This window comes from Hippopotamus amphibius, chromosome 7 (genome assembly GCF_030028045.1).
Source record: "Hippopotamus amphibius kiboko isolate mHipAmp2 chromosome 7, mHipAmp2.hap2, whole genome shotgun sequence".
NCBI classification, from domain to species: Eukaryota; Metazoa; Chordata; class Mammalia; order Artiodactyla; family Hippopotamidae; genus Hippopotamus; species Hippopotamus amphibius.
In genome coordinates this window covers 85,650,048-85,667,715 of record NC_080192.1, presented here as the reverse complement: position 1 = coordinate 85,667,715, position 17,668 = coordinate 85,650,048, and the positions used below count along the sequence as shown (strand labels likewise).

General features: G+C 42.0%; 1 protein-coding gene across 1 annotated transcript; it reads right to left on the bottom strand.

Moving 5' to 3' along the window:
- Positions 1 to 16,543: 16,543 nt before the first annotated feature.
- Positions 16,544 to 17,396, bottom strand: LOC130856964 (40S ribosomal protein S4, X isoform-like). The gene has a single exon (XM_057742088.1). It carries the CDS (start codon positions 17,392 to 17,394, stop codon positions 16,588 to 16,590), a length of 807 nt encoding a protein of 268 aa, XP_057598071.1. The 5' UTR covers positions 17,395 to 17,396; the 3' UTR covers positions 16,544 to 16,587.
- Between the last annotated feature and the right edge of the window lie 272 nt (positions 17,397 to 17,668).

Below are 17,668 nucleotides of genomic sequence, written 5' to 3'. Positions count from 1 at the left end.
AGCTCCAGACCTCTCCCATCAGATTCACTACTAATTTTTTTTATGCTTCTTTTGCATACAAGCTTCTTTGAGTTCATCTTTGGAATGGTAATGAAAGCATTACTGCGGAACAGGCAAAACAGGAATTGCCAATTGCCCTCAAAGCAAAACTGGAATTAGAATGTGGAATCCCTGAGCTTTTTTTTTTTTTTTTGGCACACAGGCTTAGTTGCTCCGTGGCATGTAGGATCTTCCTGGAGCTGGGATTGAACCCGTGACCTCTGCATTGGCAGGCGGATTCTTAACCACTGCGCCATCTAGGAAGCCCTGGAATCCCTGAGCTTTGAGCCTGCATCGCTTAGCCCTGGCTTACTGGTCTCCTTGCCTCCCTCCCTCCCTCTCATCTGTGTGGTCCACCTTCCCTCCTGGGATGCCCAAGGTAACCCCATCCCCACCAGGAGCCTCAGGAAAAGTGAGGCCTCAAGAAGTGACCGTCCCTGGGAACAAGAAGTGAGTAAGTATGTGTGTATGGATGGGGAGGAATAGGAGTCAGAATTGTGCAGCTGAGGCAGTGACCCTCAACAATTTTCTTCTTAGATTCCTCCAATCAGATTGCACACTTCAACCTCAGCTGTCATTCCAAGGGAAGGCTGTAGCTTGGATTTAGCTTTCTCCCCATCTCCATTGCCTAATATCTTTATTGTCAAAGATTCATTTTACCTCTGGGTTTATTTCTTCCTGTGTACCTTCACGTGTCTGAAGCTCACCTTCTTCATCCACTCCCTACAAACTACAAGAAAACAAACAAAAAAGCAAATATGAGTCTTCTCCTTCACTTAACCATCACTCTTTCTCTGCCTTTCCTTTTGCAGATTTTGTGACTGCATGGGTCTGTTCTTGCTGCCTTCACTTCTTCATCTCCCATTTGTGTCTGACTCTGCAGTGCAATGAACTGTCCTCATGGTCCCCTGTGACCTTCTCATTGCTCAATCCCAAGAACTTTTTTAGTCCTCATCCAATTTAATCTCTTGGCAACATGTGACATGCCAGCCAGCTGCTCCTTCTTCCAACTCTCTCTCTTCTTGGCTTCTGTGACTAATCTCTTTACTGCTCCATCTACTCTTCAGAAATAATCAACTCCTCCTCAGTCTCTCTTGCCACTTTCTCTTCCCTGGCATGGACACCACTTATATGTGTGCCTATGCATATATTTGTAAGTAGGCAGGTACTGAGTCCCTATCTTCTTCTGGAAAGGATTAAACAGGTTATAGAAATATATACTCCACTAGAGTAGCAAAAAAGGGAATGAGATGAAAGTGGTAGGGAAGAGTAAATTGTAGCCATAATAAATGAAGAATGTGAAACTTTATCCAAAAAGTACTATAAGACCATTAGTCCACCCAACAAATCCGATCATGTGACTCTCCCATCAAAAAGTCCCTGACCGAATATTGCCCAACTCCTTAGTTTAGCCTTTCATACTTGGATCCCAGTTTGCTTTTCTGGCTCATTTACTACCTCTGGGCCTTGGTACAAGCTGATTCCTTTGCTGAGAATATACTATGCTGGACTTCTCTGGTGGCGCAGTGGTTAAGAATCTGCCTGCCAATGCAGGGGACACGGTTTGATCCTGGCCTGGGACACCCTCACATGCCACAGAGCAGCTAAATGCATGTGCCGCAACTACTGAGCCTGTGCTCTCGAGCCCACAAGCCACAACTACTGAGCTCACGCACTGCAGCTACTGAAGCCCGTGCCCCTAGAGCCCGCGCTCTGCAACAAGAGAAACCATCACACTGAGAAGCCCACACACTACAACAAAGAGTAGCCCCTACTTGCCACAGCTAGAGAAAGCTCACGCACAGCAACGAAGACCCAAAGCAGACAAAAAAAGCCAAACGAAAACAAAAACAAAACGAAACAAGAATATACTGTGCTCAACAAATGAAAAACAAAAAGCAACCGTAAACCAACCATATGAAAAAGTACTAAACTTCATTAATCATTAAGGAAATGTAAATTGTAGCCACAATGTACCACTGTACACCCACTGAAATGGCTAAAAAGAAGATGGAAAGTTCCAAATCAAGCCTAGTGAGATTGTGAAGCAAAGTGAATTCAAAGTGAAGCAAAGTAAACTACTTATAGAAATATAAATTGGTACAATTATTTTGATAAATTGTAAGTGTCTAATAAAGCTGAACATATGCATACAAAAAATAAAGTTGTCTCTGAGGATACACATTTCTACGTATGGACCATAACACAGAGTATGTGTGTGTCTTTCCTTACCAGGGCTCAGATTCTCCCTGGACCATCTGCTGTTTAAAATCACAAAACAAATACCACATGATAGAATGAGACTTGAGAAATAACTTTCTGGAAATTACATTGTGCAGTAAATTTCAACCTTGCTTTATTTCCACTTACTTCAAATGGTGAATTATTTAAAAAGAGATTTTATGTTTTCTTAATCATGTACTACAAAGCAAAAGACTTTGGGGAAAACATTTTAACAAACTAATAAATCCTGTATAAAACTTTAAAGTAATAAAACTGTATTCCATAAAAAAAGCATATACTGTGCTCTCTCCTGTTCCTCCCGTTGCCCATTCAACAAACATCTACTCATTTTTTAAGACAATCCCAACACCACCTCTTCCGTGAAGCCTCCCCCAGCTACTCCTGCGATAATTTATAAACTGCCATAAGCTTTAGTTTCTGTATCTGGGCAATAGGAATGATAATGGAAGCTACTTCACGGTGAAAATTATATGACACACATGAAAAGTGCTTAACGCAGAAGCTGGCATATTGTGTGCATTTACTAGATGTTGACAGCTAGGTATTTTACCCTTTTTTTAAATGGAGAAGACAATAGCCAAGAAGACTAAGCTATTTTCTTAAGCTAATTAGGATCTCAATGATAGAAGTTAGAATAAGCCCCGGTTCCTCTTACCTTGGGGCCACAGGCTGTTCTATCCTTTCCCATATAGTCTTGCAAATGTTGCTCCTCATCAGTATCTGGCTGTTCCTCTCTGGAAAATCCTTCTTACCCTGAATGTCAGTTTCTTCAAATTTAGGCACTACTAGTTTGAGTGATTTTGTCTGCACAAGTTTGAGTATGGGCACTGTTCACTTCTAATCCCGTTGCCTCAGTCTTGCTGAGATCATTGTCTCTGTAATTCACTACCAGAACAGTCTGGTCTCAGTGTGCACTGGGATTGCCAAATGGATTCAGAAGTCAAGGAGAAGACATCCCAGTGCCAGTGGTCAGCCAGGTACAGGGGTCACCAGACCCAGCCACGCAAGGCACTTGCTGGCCCTTGGTGCCAGGAAAGCCTGGGTGACCTAACCTCTGGCCCGGCTGCCAGGGGTGCGTTCTCAAGGGCCACCTCCTCAGCAGCCCTCTGACTGTGGGTGCTTGGCAGTGCATGCACACTTGTGCTTGTGAGTGCTCCGTGTGTCTCCCTTGGATTCAGGGACCTTGTGTTTCCCCCGGGGGAATCTCACGATACTTATACAAATACTAAGTGGAAGCAGTATCCATGCATATCCAGAGAGAGGAAATAGGAGGCTCAGGGGGGCCAAATGCCTCACACAAAGTCACTTGGCTTATAAGTGGTCATATGTGATCTGCCTCACCCTGAGCCCTGGTTGTTTCTTGTACGCTTTATGCCCCTTCGGGAAAAGTAGAGGAACACGTGAAGGTCCTTGGATAACCACGTAAGGCACCCTACAAAGTCAGCTACTGTATTGTTACCTTCCCGAGGCCCCAGGGCTACCCTACACATGCAGAAGGCTCCCAGTGGACATCCTTGGGGTGACCTGTATGTGGATGTGCCCTGAGGAGGGGGATCACAGGCCCTGGAGAGCAGGAATTGCACATTACAGTTGGAAGAGTAGGCTTAGCAAGCACGTGGGGAGTGGTGCATTGGTGCTAAGAGGCTGGGAGCCAGCTCTGGGATCTTAGGCAGGTTTCTCTCAGTTTCTCCATCTTAGATGAGAGGTTGGTGGAGATGACTTTGAGGTTCCTTCTTTTAATGAGGGGTTTTCACACAGTGTTGAAGCTCTCCCCTGAGAATGAGTATTATTAAAAAATCACCGTGAGCACACAGTATCTTACGTGTGTGGAGCTTCATTAATACTTTCCATTGCTCCTTTGCATTTGGAAGTGCGTTTCAGCTTATCTGATTTTACACAGCACAGTTTTTTTCATATTACCTAGTAATAGAGTAACGAATTTTTATGGCACCTTGAGGCAGAGCTCCTACTGCTTTCATGGCAGACGTTTTACCACGTACAGGCCTCAAGGAGCAAAGCAGGCAGGCGGTGTCCATCAAAGGGACAGGAAAGGACGGGCTTGGAGAGAGATGCGTGGTCAGCAGGCACTGAAGACTCCGGGGGGTTGCAGTTAGAGAGGATAGCCTGGAGAGCCAGCACAAGCGGGTGGCCTACAGCTGGGTCTGGTCTGGCCCACACAGTGTTTTAAAGAAATTCAAAATCATTGCTAAAATGGAAAACTGGGATATTTCACATTAAAGTCTGTGTTCTAGGCATCTGTTGAATAATGGGAAGGGACATTAACCCTGTATTCCTAGCTGGCCACCTTTTGCCAGATGCCCCTTCATTAGGGGACCACACTGTCCAGTCCAGCCCGGGGCCCGCTCCACATGATTCCCTCTTCCCTGTCACCTGCATTCGTGGGCACCTTACCCAAGTACTCAGCCCACTGTGTCCATCTGTGTGGGAGCTAAGTCATAATCAACAAACTTATGGGCAATTAAAATTTTCAAATGTGACTGCAATCTGACCCAATATTAATTGTACCACAAATGAGCTGCCGAAAGATGCGAGATTTTGCACGTATTGGTGGATCTTATTTTCCAGAATTGACTATGAAAGCAGGCCCTCAGGCTTCCTAGGTGGCGCAGTGGTTGAGAATGAGCCTGCCAATGCAGGAGACATGGGTTCGATCCCTGCTCCAGGAAGATCCCACATGCCATGGATCAACTAAGTCCGTGTGCCACAACTATTGAGCCTGCGCTTTAGAGCCTGTGAGCCACAACTATTGAGCCCATGTGCTGCAACTACTGAAGCCCATGCACCTAGAGCCCATGCTCTGCAACAAGAGAAGCCACGGCAATGAGGAGCCCGTGCACCACAATGAAGAGTAGCCTCCACTCACTGCAACTAAAAACAAAGCCTGCGCACAGCAAAAAAGACCCAACACGGCCAATAACATAAATAAATAAATAAATTTATAAAAAAAAAAAAAGAAAGCAGGCCCTCTATGCTGGGATCATTTGTTCTATGCCAGGCACTGTTTTAAGTATTTTAACTGCCACAACCACCTCTTGCATGAGGTAGCTACTAATATCCCCCTCTCATGCATGGAGAAACTGAGGCACAAAAAGGTGAAGCAACTTGCTCTGTGTCCAGGAAATAGCAAGACTGGGATGAGAACCCTGGCAGTCAGACTCCAGAGAGCATCCTCCCACTCACCCTGTGCACCACCCCCACCCCCCAGCCCCCTCAGGCTTCTCCGCGTCTGTCTTCTCATTCATGAGAGGCCTACCAGTCATCACTGCCTCACAGGGAGCAAATGAGATCATGTGTGAGAAAGCCCTCGGTCAACTGCAACATGCTCTATAAATGTTAGTTGTTATTAATAATTACTATAACCTTGCAGGAGTCAAGCCATCAGCCTGTGGCTGAGGCTACCAGCTTGTCAGTCTCTCTCCAGCTGTGAATCTGTGGCCTCTAGGTGGGGAGGGGGGTGTCACTAGCACTGATTCTTGACATTCCAACATGGTGTGAACAAGGAATCAATTAGAGGAGACATGGCAGAGTGGTAGCTGAGGTGTGGGGCCAATTTTCAAAGGCACAGACTAGTTTATTTCAACATTCCCTCCTCCCACCACGGAGGTAAGCCCACCCACAGACACTGCTCCCGCTGGGAGGTCCAGGCTCGCCCAGCGCCAGGGAGAACCGAAGGGTTTGCCACCCTCTCCCTGAGCAGTTCCCAAGGCACCCACGTACAAGGCATGCAGTTGGTGGAGAGCACACAGATGCCAACCAAGGGAGTAAGTCAGCACTGAAATCCAGCTCATGTTCTGTTTGCAAGTTGTGTGTCCTGTTGTGGGCGGCAGTGCAGGAAGGAGCCGAGTCTCTCTCTTCATGCAAAGGTGCCATCTGAGTGCCTCTGGCGTGTCTACCCAACTGGCCTTCCCAGAGGGGCATCATTTTCAGTTCATATGAGGACTCCATGTGGTCTAGAGGGGGCTTTGGCTGTGTACCCTAAAAAGACAGATGACAGACTCCTTTGCTGTCCAGGAGATCAACGCTTATCTCCAGCTTCCAATTCTCCTCCTCCTCTGGGCCCATGGGTTCCCTCCCTGGCAGGCTTACCCTGTGCATATTCTCCCATGACTCCCCATCTCCTGCCCTCCCCCAACTGATCCAAGACAAAGTGATCCAAGGTTGGAACCCCATTTGTTTCACCTTTAGCCTCTGTTCCTGGTAACCTCCTAGGACTCCTGCCTCCCTGCTTACACCATCCAGTTCTCCAGCCCCAAGACTGTAGAATTCCCCTGAATCCGAAATTCAGCTACAGATTCCTGGCTGTGGATGACCTGTCTGAGCAGACTTCCAAATGTGGCTCTGTTCATATTGCCTGCATCTGCCCACCTGTGAGGCTAACCCCTGCTTTGCCCCACATGATTCACAGTCTGCTTTCACCAGAGCTGGAGACTACCCACAACAGTGACACCCAACCTCGCCTGCCTGGCTGAGCATGTGGGATCAAGTTGGGTCAGAGGGTCACTTCCTGTAGCACCCATCCCACCCCAATGGTGAAGTTGCACTGGTTCAAACCCTCCCTGCTGGACTGTCCTATGAGTAAATAAAGTGTCTTGCTCAGACAAGTCTAGAGTGATGATCCAGTGGAGCCGTGGTTCTTTACCTGTGTCTGCCCAGTGCCCTGAGGAATCTACACATGACACCAACACACAGGAGGTGCTCAGTAAACGTGAACCTTTTTGGCTGCCAATACTGTAGCCATTCTTACCTGGAGGATGATTCAGAATTTATGCAGGTGGGTGTGGTGGTGGTTGGAGGGAATTTAAAAATTCTCCCCTCTTCCTACTGAGAATTGCAAATGCCCTCCATACCCCCTTAAAGGCATGTCCTCTTGGAATCACTGCACTAGAGCTTGTTGACTTTAGGTCAGATGTGACAAGCTCTGGACATGAGAAGGGGTAGGTTCCTCTGTTTCCAACTTGCTGCTTTCTGTATCATATCTGGTAGTATATGCTTTTATTCCTATCAGCTTGGCTCCCTGCCTTCGCTCAGCAGATGATTTTGGAGGACTGAGGTGTTTGTACCCCAAACTTGCCACAAGCGTGGGCTGGCTCTTAAGCCCCCAACATTGAGCCGAACTGGATTGGAGACTCAGCGTTCCTCGTCTTCCTCCCCTCAGACCCAAGCTGGCCAAGGAACCCAAGGGCAGTGGTCTTCAGAAGGGTGCCCCAATCTACCCTGCCAGAGGCTTGGGGAAGCCCCCCTGAAATGTGATGACCCCCATCTCCAACTCAGGAGTGCCCAGTACCAGTCACTAGAACAGAAAGTCAAGCTTGGGGATGCTAGGGGTGTTGGCCCAACACCTCCTAGGCCCTCCCCTTACCCACAGGGGCAGACAGAAGCAGGACTCATTATCCCCCTCTCCAAGGCATTAGAAGGGCCACTCTGGGGCTTCTCTTTCAGCTGGGCTTTCTCTGGTGACCTCAGCGTTCCGGGTTGTGCAAGTCTCCCCTCCCACCCACACCCATGTCCTGCTCAGTCTGGCAGGGTCTTGACTCACGGCCACGTGATTGGGCAACCGGTTTTTGGAGACTGACCTTGGCAAGAGGAGCAGTGAGGCCTGTCTCAGGGCTGACTGGGGGCAGCAGCCACCACATGCTCACCCAGGCGCGTGTTTGCATGAAATAAGAGACTAGAGATCACGCTGTCTTTTTCCTCTCGCTCCCCGATCCACGCCCCTCCCCCACCCTCTGGAACCCAGGGCCCACATGCTGCTGCCCCTTTCTCCCTGGTGGTCAGATCTTCTACCCAGTCCCCACCCGGGGCAATGCTCAGTGCTGAAGACCATCTGTCCAATTCTCCTCTCTTCTGCTCCCTCACTAGACCCCCACCCTACCGCACGCCCCCTTACTCTGCGCGTCTCACCTCTTTCTGAGCCCCTTCTCTGCATGCCCCTACCCTTCCACGTGTCCCTCACGTGTCTCCTCTTTTGGCTTACACCACGCGCGCACACACACACACACGCTGCTGTTCGTACACCTTTTTTGGTGTCCTGGTTTATTTCCTCTCAGGTAGCTGTGGGGTTGGAAAGGCGGTGATGAACGAGGTCACTCTACCTGGGGAAGGAAATCGTTGTACATTGCTGTCATCCCCAGTAGCATCTGCATCCCCTAACTGTGAGAACGGAAGACGCTCTGCAGTTGTAGGATCTCCTTCATTAGTGATAGATCAGCGGTGGGGGAGGGGTGTAGTGAGAGGAGTCTTCCTATTCGCTATCAAATCATGCTCTGCAGCAAGGGGATTACCCAAATTGCCTAGGAGTGGCCCTTTGTTCCCTTCACTTGGTCCCATCTCTCTAGGCTTCTAAAACCCTGAGCCCAGCAATGTGTGTGTTCAAACAGGGTCCTATTGCAATTTTGGCTAATGTGTGTTTGAAGACTAGTAAATTTTTCAGTATTTTACCCTGTGTGTTGAAACTGGTGTATCTCCAACTCTGCCATTTCAGTAAGATGCTCTCATCTTTGTGGGTGAGAAAGAAAACAGAGGGAAAAAGAAACACTTTTCTGTAAGCTTAATAATGTTTTAACATGAAGTTGACTAAGAAAGGGCTATAAAACACCTTAAATGAATGTATACATAAATGTTGCAGAGAATCTAGCAAGTTCTTGTAAATGAATTAGATTATTACTCTGTCATGAACTGTAAATGTAATACAGCTACAATTGCTCTGGAATGTTTGATATACACAAATAATCTGAACACATGTACCTAACCACGTTATGATAGATACACTAAAGGATTGCTAATATGTAATTTTTACAACTGTTCTGCTTCTGTTTTACTTGGAAAAAAATTGAGATTTTTGCCAAAGGATGACTTATACTGAAAGATTCCTGAATGGGATGTGAATGTGGAACCACAGCTGGGATGTCTGAAGGCAGTGGGAGGCCCAGAACCTGGATGCAACATTGCCTGAATCCCACCCAGGAGTTCAGCTCAGCCTGTGCAGCAGGCTGTCAGTTTGGATTTTTGTCGACATTTGTGTTCTGATGCTCAGAGACTATCATGAAAGACACATAGGAGCCTGGAAACTACTCAGCTTAAACTGTTGGGCCTGAAGTTGCCCAATTGCAGGGCCGAGTGTATTTTCTGGGTCCTTTCTGATGTTTGGGCTGCGATGTTAGAGGCAGTCAGTATGTGGGTAAGAGTGCAGATTCTGGAGCCTTGCTTGGGATCAGATTTTAGGTCCACCACTTGCTAGCTGTGTGAACTTGGGCAAGTTACTGAGGCATTCTGATCTGGATTTCCTTACCCATGCAGTGAGGTAATAATGTTGCTATGAGGATTAAAGGAATTAATATTACTTAGAAGAGTGCCCAGCACATAGTAGCCACTTAACAAGCATTAGTTTTTTTTTTTTTTATTATTAGTTTTACTATATAGAGAAAGGTCTCAGATAGAAATTGCATTGGACTGGTAGTAAAAGACTGTAACTGTGCTATGATAATATGTGCTCTATTATTATTACCATTATTATAAAAGAAGTCTGGAGTTATGAAGTCCAAAATTGGTATGAGGAACCCATACCAGTCACTCTATCCATCTGCTCAGCCATCCACAGTGCATGGTTTCCATCTCTAGGTTGTTCATGGTCTAGGAGCTGCTGAAGATGGAGCTATCACATAAGTGTTCCAGGCAGGAAGCAGGAGGAAGTGTGGAAGAACAAAAAGAAAGGAGCAATCTCCAGCTGCCTGTTCCCCTTTAGGCAGTTTTTTTTCCCCCGTGCACTGCCCCCACAGCAGCTTCTACTCCCATTTCCTTAGCTAAAATAATGTCACATGGCAATTTTTTTTTCCGCATGGCCATGTAGTTTTAAAGAGGCTCAAAAATGTAGTCCCTCTAAATAAAAGTGGGGTTGTGTTACTCAGGAAGAAGAGGAGAGTAGTACTGATTGGGTAAACAAACAGTAGTTGTTGCATAGTTATATCCAGCACATGAAGGTTGTACTTTTAGATAGTCTTGATTAGTTATTTTTATATGCTGAGAATTTGGAAAATGCTAAGTGAGGTGAAAAGTGTCTATAGATACATGAAGGCCACTGATGAAGCTGTAATCAGGTGCAGAAATTAATATGGCTCTTCAATACTTTTATGAATTCTTTTGGCAACTGATCTGATCTGTTTGGTAAGCATTAAAAACAATAGCTGAGGGGAATTTTGGATTAACAACCCTAGTACAGCATCTCCCACCTTTTCAATAAAGTATCTATGAAGCCATGGCATGGAGTAATGATGGGAAAGCTGATACCCACCCCAGAAATTAAATCTAATGGGCAGCAGAAACCCAAAATTTCAAAGGAATCTTTAACATAGACAAATGAAGGTTAAGGCAAAACTTCATGTCATTTGGATCATGAAACAGAGCATACCTTAAAAACAAAAGACTCTTCAGACCTCCCCACTGTTTACCTATTGACTCAGAGACCCAGCTGACCCTCCACTGTAGGGTCCTGTGTGGTAATAAAGGTTGATTCTCTTCCTCTCTCTTTGTTAACTTCCTGCATATATTCAAAGACAGCAATTCCCCAGAAGTTAACTAGGCAGGAGGTAGTGGGATGGTGTGTGTGTGTGTGTGTGTTGGGACACACTGGGGTGGAGGGTAAGAATCCATTGGTTAGAGTATCATGTGCAGGATTTAAATGGCTGAACATCCACTGGAAATCAGAACTAGGCTTGATGTTATATACACCAGTCTGTCCCTCAGCTATGGAATTGAGAATGGAGTTCGACCTCCATACAAATAGAAATGGAGCCAGGGGAAATCTACACACATTATCTATTGTTAAGTATCAAGTTCAAAATAGCATTTACCTTTAAAAATGATTTAAATATGACTGAGAGAGAGAGGATAGCATCAATACTCTGGAGCCAGACGGTCTGGGTTCAAATCCTGACTCTACCATTTCTAGGTCTGTGACCTTGGGCAAATTACCTAACCTTGGTGTCTCAGCATTCACATCTATAAAATGAGGTTAATGATGCTTCTTTCTTCATTGTTGTTGTGAGGATTGCATGAGTCAGTATATGAGAAATGTTTAGGATAATACATAGTAAGCACTCAATAAATGTGACCTATATTATAATGTTGAAGTTTATGATTAAAGAGAAAAACAATTTAATATAGAAACTGTAAGTAAATTACAGAAAGAAGGGAAAGGAAATAGCTGGCTGAAGATTCAGAGGTCAAATGTATCTTCAGAAATAATGTACTGCAGGCTCCAATAGAGAATTTCAGGAAGTTCTTTGGTATGCTCAGTAGAATAAAAGAAGATGTGGTCTTTATGAAACAGGACAGAAATACGCAAAGAGAGAGATACCAAAATTTAAAAATGTGTGTTGAGCCAATAAAGAACAGAACTGATAACATAGAAGATAAAAGTAGGAATCTGTGGAGAACATACTTGAGAAACTCTTCCAGAATGCAGAGGAAAAGAGAAAAAAAATCGTGTGGGAGAATACAATGGATATAGACAACAGAAAATTGAGACATGACTTATAAACAATTGACTCTGAAGAGGAGAACAGAACAAATTGGACAAAATAATTCACTATGAAATAAAAGAATATTTTCTGACTGCCAGAAAGAGGTTTCTATGTTGATTAAAATGATTTGCTGCTTCCATACCAAATCAATGAAAAGAGACTCACATTTAGGCACACACAGGCAAAATATGTAAAGAATCCAGGCTGAGGAGGCATGCTTAAAAATTAGACTGGCTATACACATCACCTCTGTAGTACTATAACACCAAGAAGGACGAAAGCATGACAGTTTGCCAATGATGTTATTTTCTATCCAAAAAATATTAACAGAAGCTGCAGAAATTTTTTTCCAGAATTAATAACCAAGTTGAGCACCATGATCGATTTTTAAGCTACTATGCAAAAGTAACAATTGCTTATTTTCCAACAATAAGCAGTTTACTGGAGTGCTTGCCTATCATGGAGGGGGTGGCTAGGAGGCTGAGTGACATCTTTCCTAGTCTTGTGGGGCTATAGCACAAGGCCTGACGTCCAGGACTCTCCTAAAGGGAAGCTGATGAACTCTCCTCCCTTTAGATTGAGACCTCAAAGGGGTGTATACACCCTAGGAGTAAGGTTGAACTAGGCATAAATAGGCCTTCAGAGAGATTGCAACTCAGGTTTAATTATTCAGTCTCTGAAACTGGGTTAAGGTGATCCCAGGTTACTAGTGCTTCTAGGTACTAGGAAGATGTAACAATACTAAATATTTATGCATCTAATAATATTATAAAATATTTTGAGCTTAATAATAATAAAAATATTATATGAACGTCCAGTGTTGTGCAATGCAGATAAAGCTGTGCCTAGAGGGAAATTTATATATAAATATATGAAAATAATAGAGAATATGTATAATATAGACAGATATTTGTAATATATTTATGTAAATTTATATATTTAACATAAATATGTATTAAATATATACAATAAACATATACATATTTAACATAAAATTAATTTAACATATAAAATTACATATACATATATGTAAACAAAAATAATATGGAAGAAACTAGCTAGCAGTATTGAGATTTATTAAGAACTATAGTAATTAAGACTTTGTGGTATTGACTCAAGGATGAAAAAATGTATCAGTGGATTAGATATATGGACCCTTGATTATCTCAAAGGTAGCACTGTAGAGCAGTAGGAAAAGGAAAATTTTTTCAATGAATGTTCTGGGATATTGGAATGCCCATTAGGAAAAATGTGAAAATTAATTTCTGCCTCACACACACACACACACAAAAATTAAGGTAAACTATCATTTTTTTAAAAAAGACTTTATTTATTTATTTATTTATTTATTTTTGGCTGCGTTGGGTCTTCATTGCTGCGAGTGGGCTTTCTCTAGTTGTGGCAAGCAGGGGCTACTCTTTGTGGCTGTGCACCAGTTTCTCAGTGTGGTGGCTTCTCTTGTTGCAGAGCATGGGCTCTACATGCACAGGCTTCAGTAGCTGCTGTGTGTAGGCTCAGTAGTTGTGGTGCATGGGCTTAGTTGCTCCACGGCATGTAGGATCTTCCTGGCCCAGGGATTGAACCTATGTCCCCTGAATTGACAGGTGGGTTCTTAACCAGGGAAGCCACCAGGGAAACCCTAAACTATCATTTTAAAGAAAGGCAAAACAATAAAAAGACAGTATAAAAGAATATCTTCATGATCTTAAGATAAGGAAAGACTTCTTAAACAGAACATAAAAAAACTCTAATCATAAAGGAAAAGATTCATATATATGAATACATTAAAATAAAAAACTTCTGTTCATCAAAAATGACATTAAGAAAGTAGAAAAGAAATCCATAGAGGGAGAATATGCAACACATATCACTGACAAAGGGCTTATATTGCTTTGAATATATATAGCATATGTAACAATACATATAAAGATCCCAGGTTCTTAGGATCTTAAGGTATGTATATCTTCAACTTTGGTAGATAATGACAACAGTTTCTAAAATAAGTACCCAATTATACCCTAAAGTGCAATAGCTGGAGCAAAAGTTACTAGGAACAGGACTACAGTGCAAATCAAGATTAGTTAGAAATCCTGAGATTAGGGGAAAGCAACTAGAGAAGACTGGGAAAACAATAAAGAGGAGATGACAGTAGCAGAGCATGAGATAAGAATGAGGAAATTTAATACAGTGAAATGGAAATAAAGGTTAAAAAGAAGTAACAGAAAATAGATGTAGAAAACAGTCAAAGGAGATCCAACATAGGCATAATTGATTTCCCTGAAAAAGAAAATCAAAACAAAGTAAAGAAAAAATATTTAAAATATGATAGAAGAAAAACAGGTAATTTCTTTTCTTTTTTTAAAATCAGTGTTCACAGAGCAAACTTTAAGTGACTGGGATTTAAAAAAATTTATTTATTTATTTATTTGGCTGTGCCAGGTATTTGTTGTGGCATGTGGGATCTTCATTGCCTCATGTGGGATCTTCATGGCAGCATGCAGGATCTTTAGTTGTGGCATGCAGGATCTTTTAGCTGCAGCATGTGGGCTCTTAGTTGCAGCATGTGGGATCTAGTTCCCTGATCAGGGATTGAACCTGGGCCCCCAGCATTGGAGGCTCAGAGTCTTAAATGCTGGACCACCAGGGAAATCCCTATTTTCGTTTTTTAAGTTGAAGTATAGTTGATGTACAATATTATACAAGTTACAGGTGTAAAATATAGTGATTCACAATTTTTAAAGGCTATACTCCATTTATAGTTATTATAAAATACTGGCTATATTCTCTGTGTTGTACAGTATATCCTGGTAGCTTACTTGATACATAATAGTTTTTACCTCTTAATCCATTACCCCTATATTACCCCTCCCCCTTCTCTCTCCTACCTGGTAACCACTAGTTTGTTCTCTATGTCAAACAGGTGGTTTCTAATAAAGTTAGTTGTACACTTACCATATGACATAGCAATTTCATCCACTCTTAGGTATTTACCAGAATAAATGAAAATGTATGTCCACATAAAGGTTTGTATATGAATGCTCATAACAGATATAGGAATTTGACAAAATAATTCTATGCTTCATTCAAAAGAATAGATTTAAAAATAAGATTTTTGAAGTGATAATGGAAGAACTTTAACTATTAGCATTTTAAACATATTTTAAAACTACAGTTTTTTTTTTAAAGTATGATACTGTTGTAGAAATAGGCCAGCAAATTAGTAGAACAAAATAGACAGCCTATAATGTGTGTGTTTTGTTAAAATGAAGTATAGTTGACTTGCAATGTTATATTAGTTTCAGTTGTGCAATATAGTAATTTGATATTTAATAGATTATACTCCATTTCAAGTTATTTTAAAATACTGCTTACAGTCCCTTACAGTCCCTGCCTCCTTCATTGTATGTGTGTATGTGCTTTTATTTTCAATAGGTACGACACTTAAATCAGTGGGAAAAAGTATTGGCTATTTAATAGATAGAGCTAGAATAAGTTTTAATGCCAGGAGTTGACAAAATATTTCTGTAAAGGATCAGATAGTAAGTGTTTTAGGCTTTGTGAGCCATACCATCTCTGTTACAACTACTTAACTGCAATTGTAGTACCAGGGCAGGCATGGACAATACATAAACCAATGAGGGTGGCTGCGTCCCAGTAAAACTTTATTTACAAAAATAAGCAGCTGGCTGGACTCAGCCCAAGGGCTGTATATACAAACATAAATAAAACAATAAACACATGAGAAGAAAATTTGGATGGATAATTTCATTATCTTAGGATGAAGGAGACTATCACAAGGCAAAGGCAAAAAACAAAGAAAAAGATTGATAATCTAATTATTTTAAGAGCTAAAACTTTTTCCACATTAATATATGAGAGTTTTTCCCCCCTTCTTAAGTAAAACCTTAAAATTGTATTTAAAGAATCAAAAATCTTACAAAAGCCTGGAAGGTTTTGGTAATGATGTTGATAATTTCAGGGAAATTAATCAAGTACCTATTGATTTAAAAGTGTATTTTATTCAATAATTTTGATATCTTGCCATGGAAAATACTAATGCAGCCCAGCAGATAAGTGCAATATTTATAGCATACTTTGACATTTAAAAAATTACATTAATTTCATAACCATTTTGAAATGCTGGGAAAACAAAAAAAATCCTATATTAAGATATTTGCATTTAATTCAGTTAATCAGGCATTTTGAAACCTAATTGAATAAAACACCATAAATAATATTGTTGAAATTTGGTAACATTTTAATGTTATTTTTACTCTACTGTGAAAAAATTTTATATTTACACACACCTTAGTTTATTTTTGTGTCTTAGTGTGGACTTATGAATTTACCATGGGTATCCTAAGCCAGGAACACAATTAGGTTTCAGGCCAGTTTGACACTGGCTATCGTTGATTCTCATATGAGTGTACACTTCAGACTAAGTGTTATGTCAGTGGGACTGTGCTGTCCTTGGAACTTAATAAATTATGTAATCATTTCCTTCAGACTTGAAGGAGAGTGGTAAATAAAATTTGGAGTCATGGAATATTGGTGTATAATTTAAGGAATAAAATTCTTCTCTAAATTAAAAAAAAGTTAACAAACATTAATAGGAATTGGAAAACTGGAGAAACATTTGTATACAAAAAGAGCTTTTATAAATCAATAATAAAAGTGGCCACTAATTGAGTGGAAAATTTTTTTTTTTATGTGGTATTATCTTTAAGTACAAAGGCTTTTCCAATCATGCCACCCAGAGATCATTTTATCCACTGCTCTGTTTGGCAGCCAGTCTCTTGTCTCTCTCCTCAGCAATGGTAAGGCAGATACCCTTCCCATGGGGAAGGGAGATCCATGGTTTGTTGCCTTTGCCAATAACGAAAATGTCGGAGAGCTGGGTGGCAAAGCTGTTGCCATTGGCATCTTTCACATGAACTACATCAAAAGAATCAGGATGTCTTTCCCAGTTAGTGATCACACCAATTCTTCCCAGGTTAGCGCCTCCAGTCACCATGCATAGGTTATCAGTGTCAAATTTGATGAAATCAGTAATTTTGCCGGTCTCCAAATCAATCTGAATGGTGTCATTCACCTTGATGAGGGGATCAGGGTAGCGGATGGTACAGGCGTCATGGGTCACCAGATGAGGGATTCCTTTCGTCCCCACAAAGATCTTTCTCACTTTGCACAACTTATACTTGGCCTCCTCAGGTGTAATACGATGAACAGCAAAGTGACCCTTGGTGTTATAGATCAGGGGAAAATTCTCTCCAGCCTTGTCAATGCTGATAACATCCATAAAACCAGCAGGGTAGTTTATATCAGTGTGGATTTTGCCATCAATCTTAATGAAACGCTGCATGCAGATCTTCTTTACTTCATCTCCTGTTAGGGCACAATTAAGTCTGTTCCTTAGGAAAATGATTAGAGGGAGACATTCCCTCAGCTTGTGGGGACCAGTAGATGCATGAAGAACAAACACACCAGTCAGTTTATCCAGCATCCAATGCTTGGGAGCTGCTACACGCTTCAGGTGCTTCTTGGGACCACGGGCTATGGCTGCGTTAGGCATGAAAAGAGCTTGAGTGGAAAATTGAACATAAACATTTTGAGAAGAAAGTTTATAACTGACTTTCTAACACCTTGGAAACATCAGAACATAGAGAATTGCATCAAAACTTTGAAATTAATACACTAACAAATATGGCAGCTTGCTTTCATTCAACTGGCACTTGATGGTAGAATTAAATTGACCAAAAGAAGTCTCCAGAAACATATTTTACCTGATGAAGTTTAATTAATACGTGAAGTCAACTCCTGACAAACTTTTTAAGAAATCCTGCTGG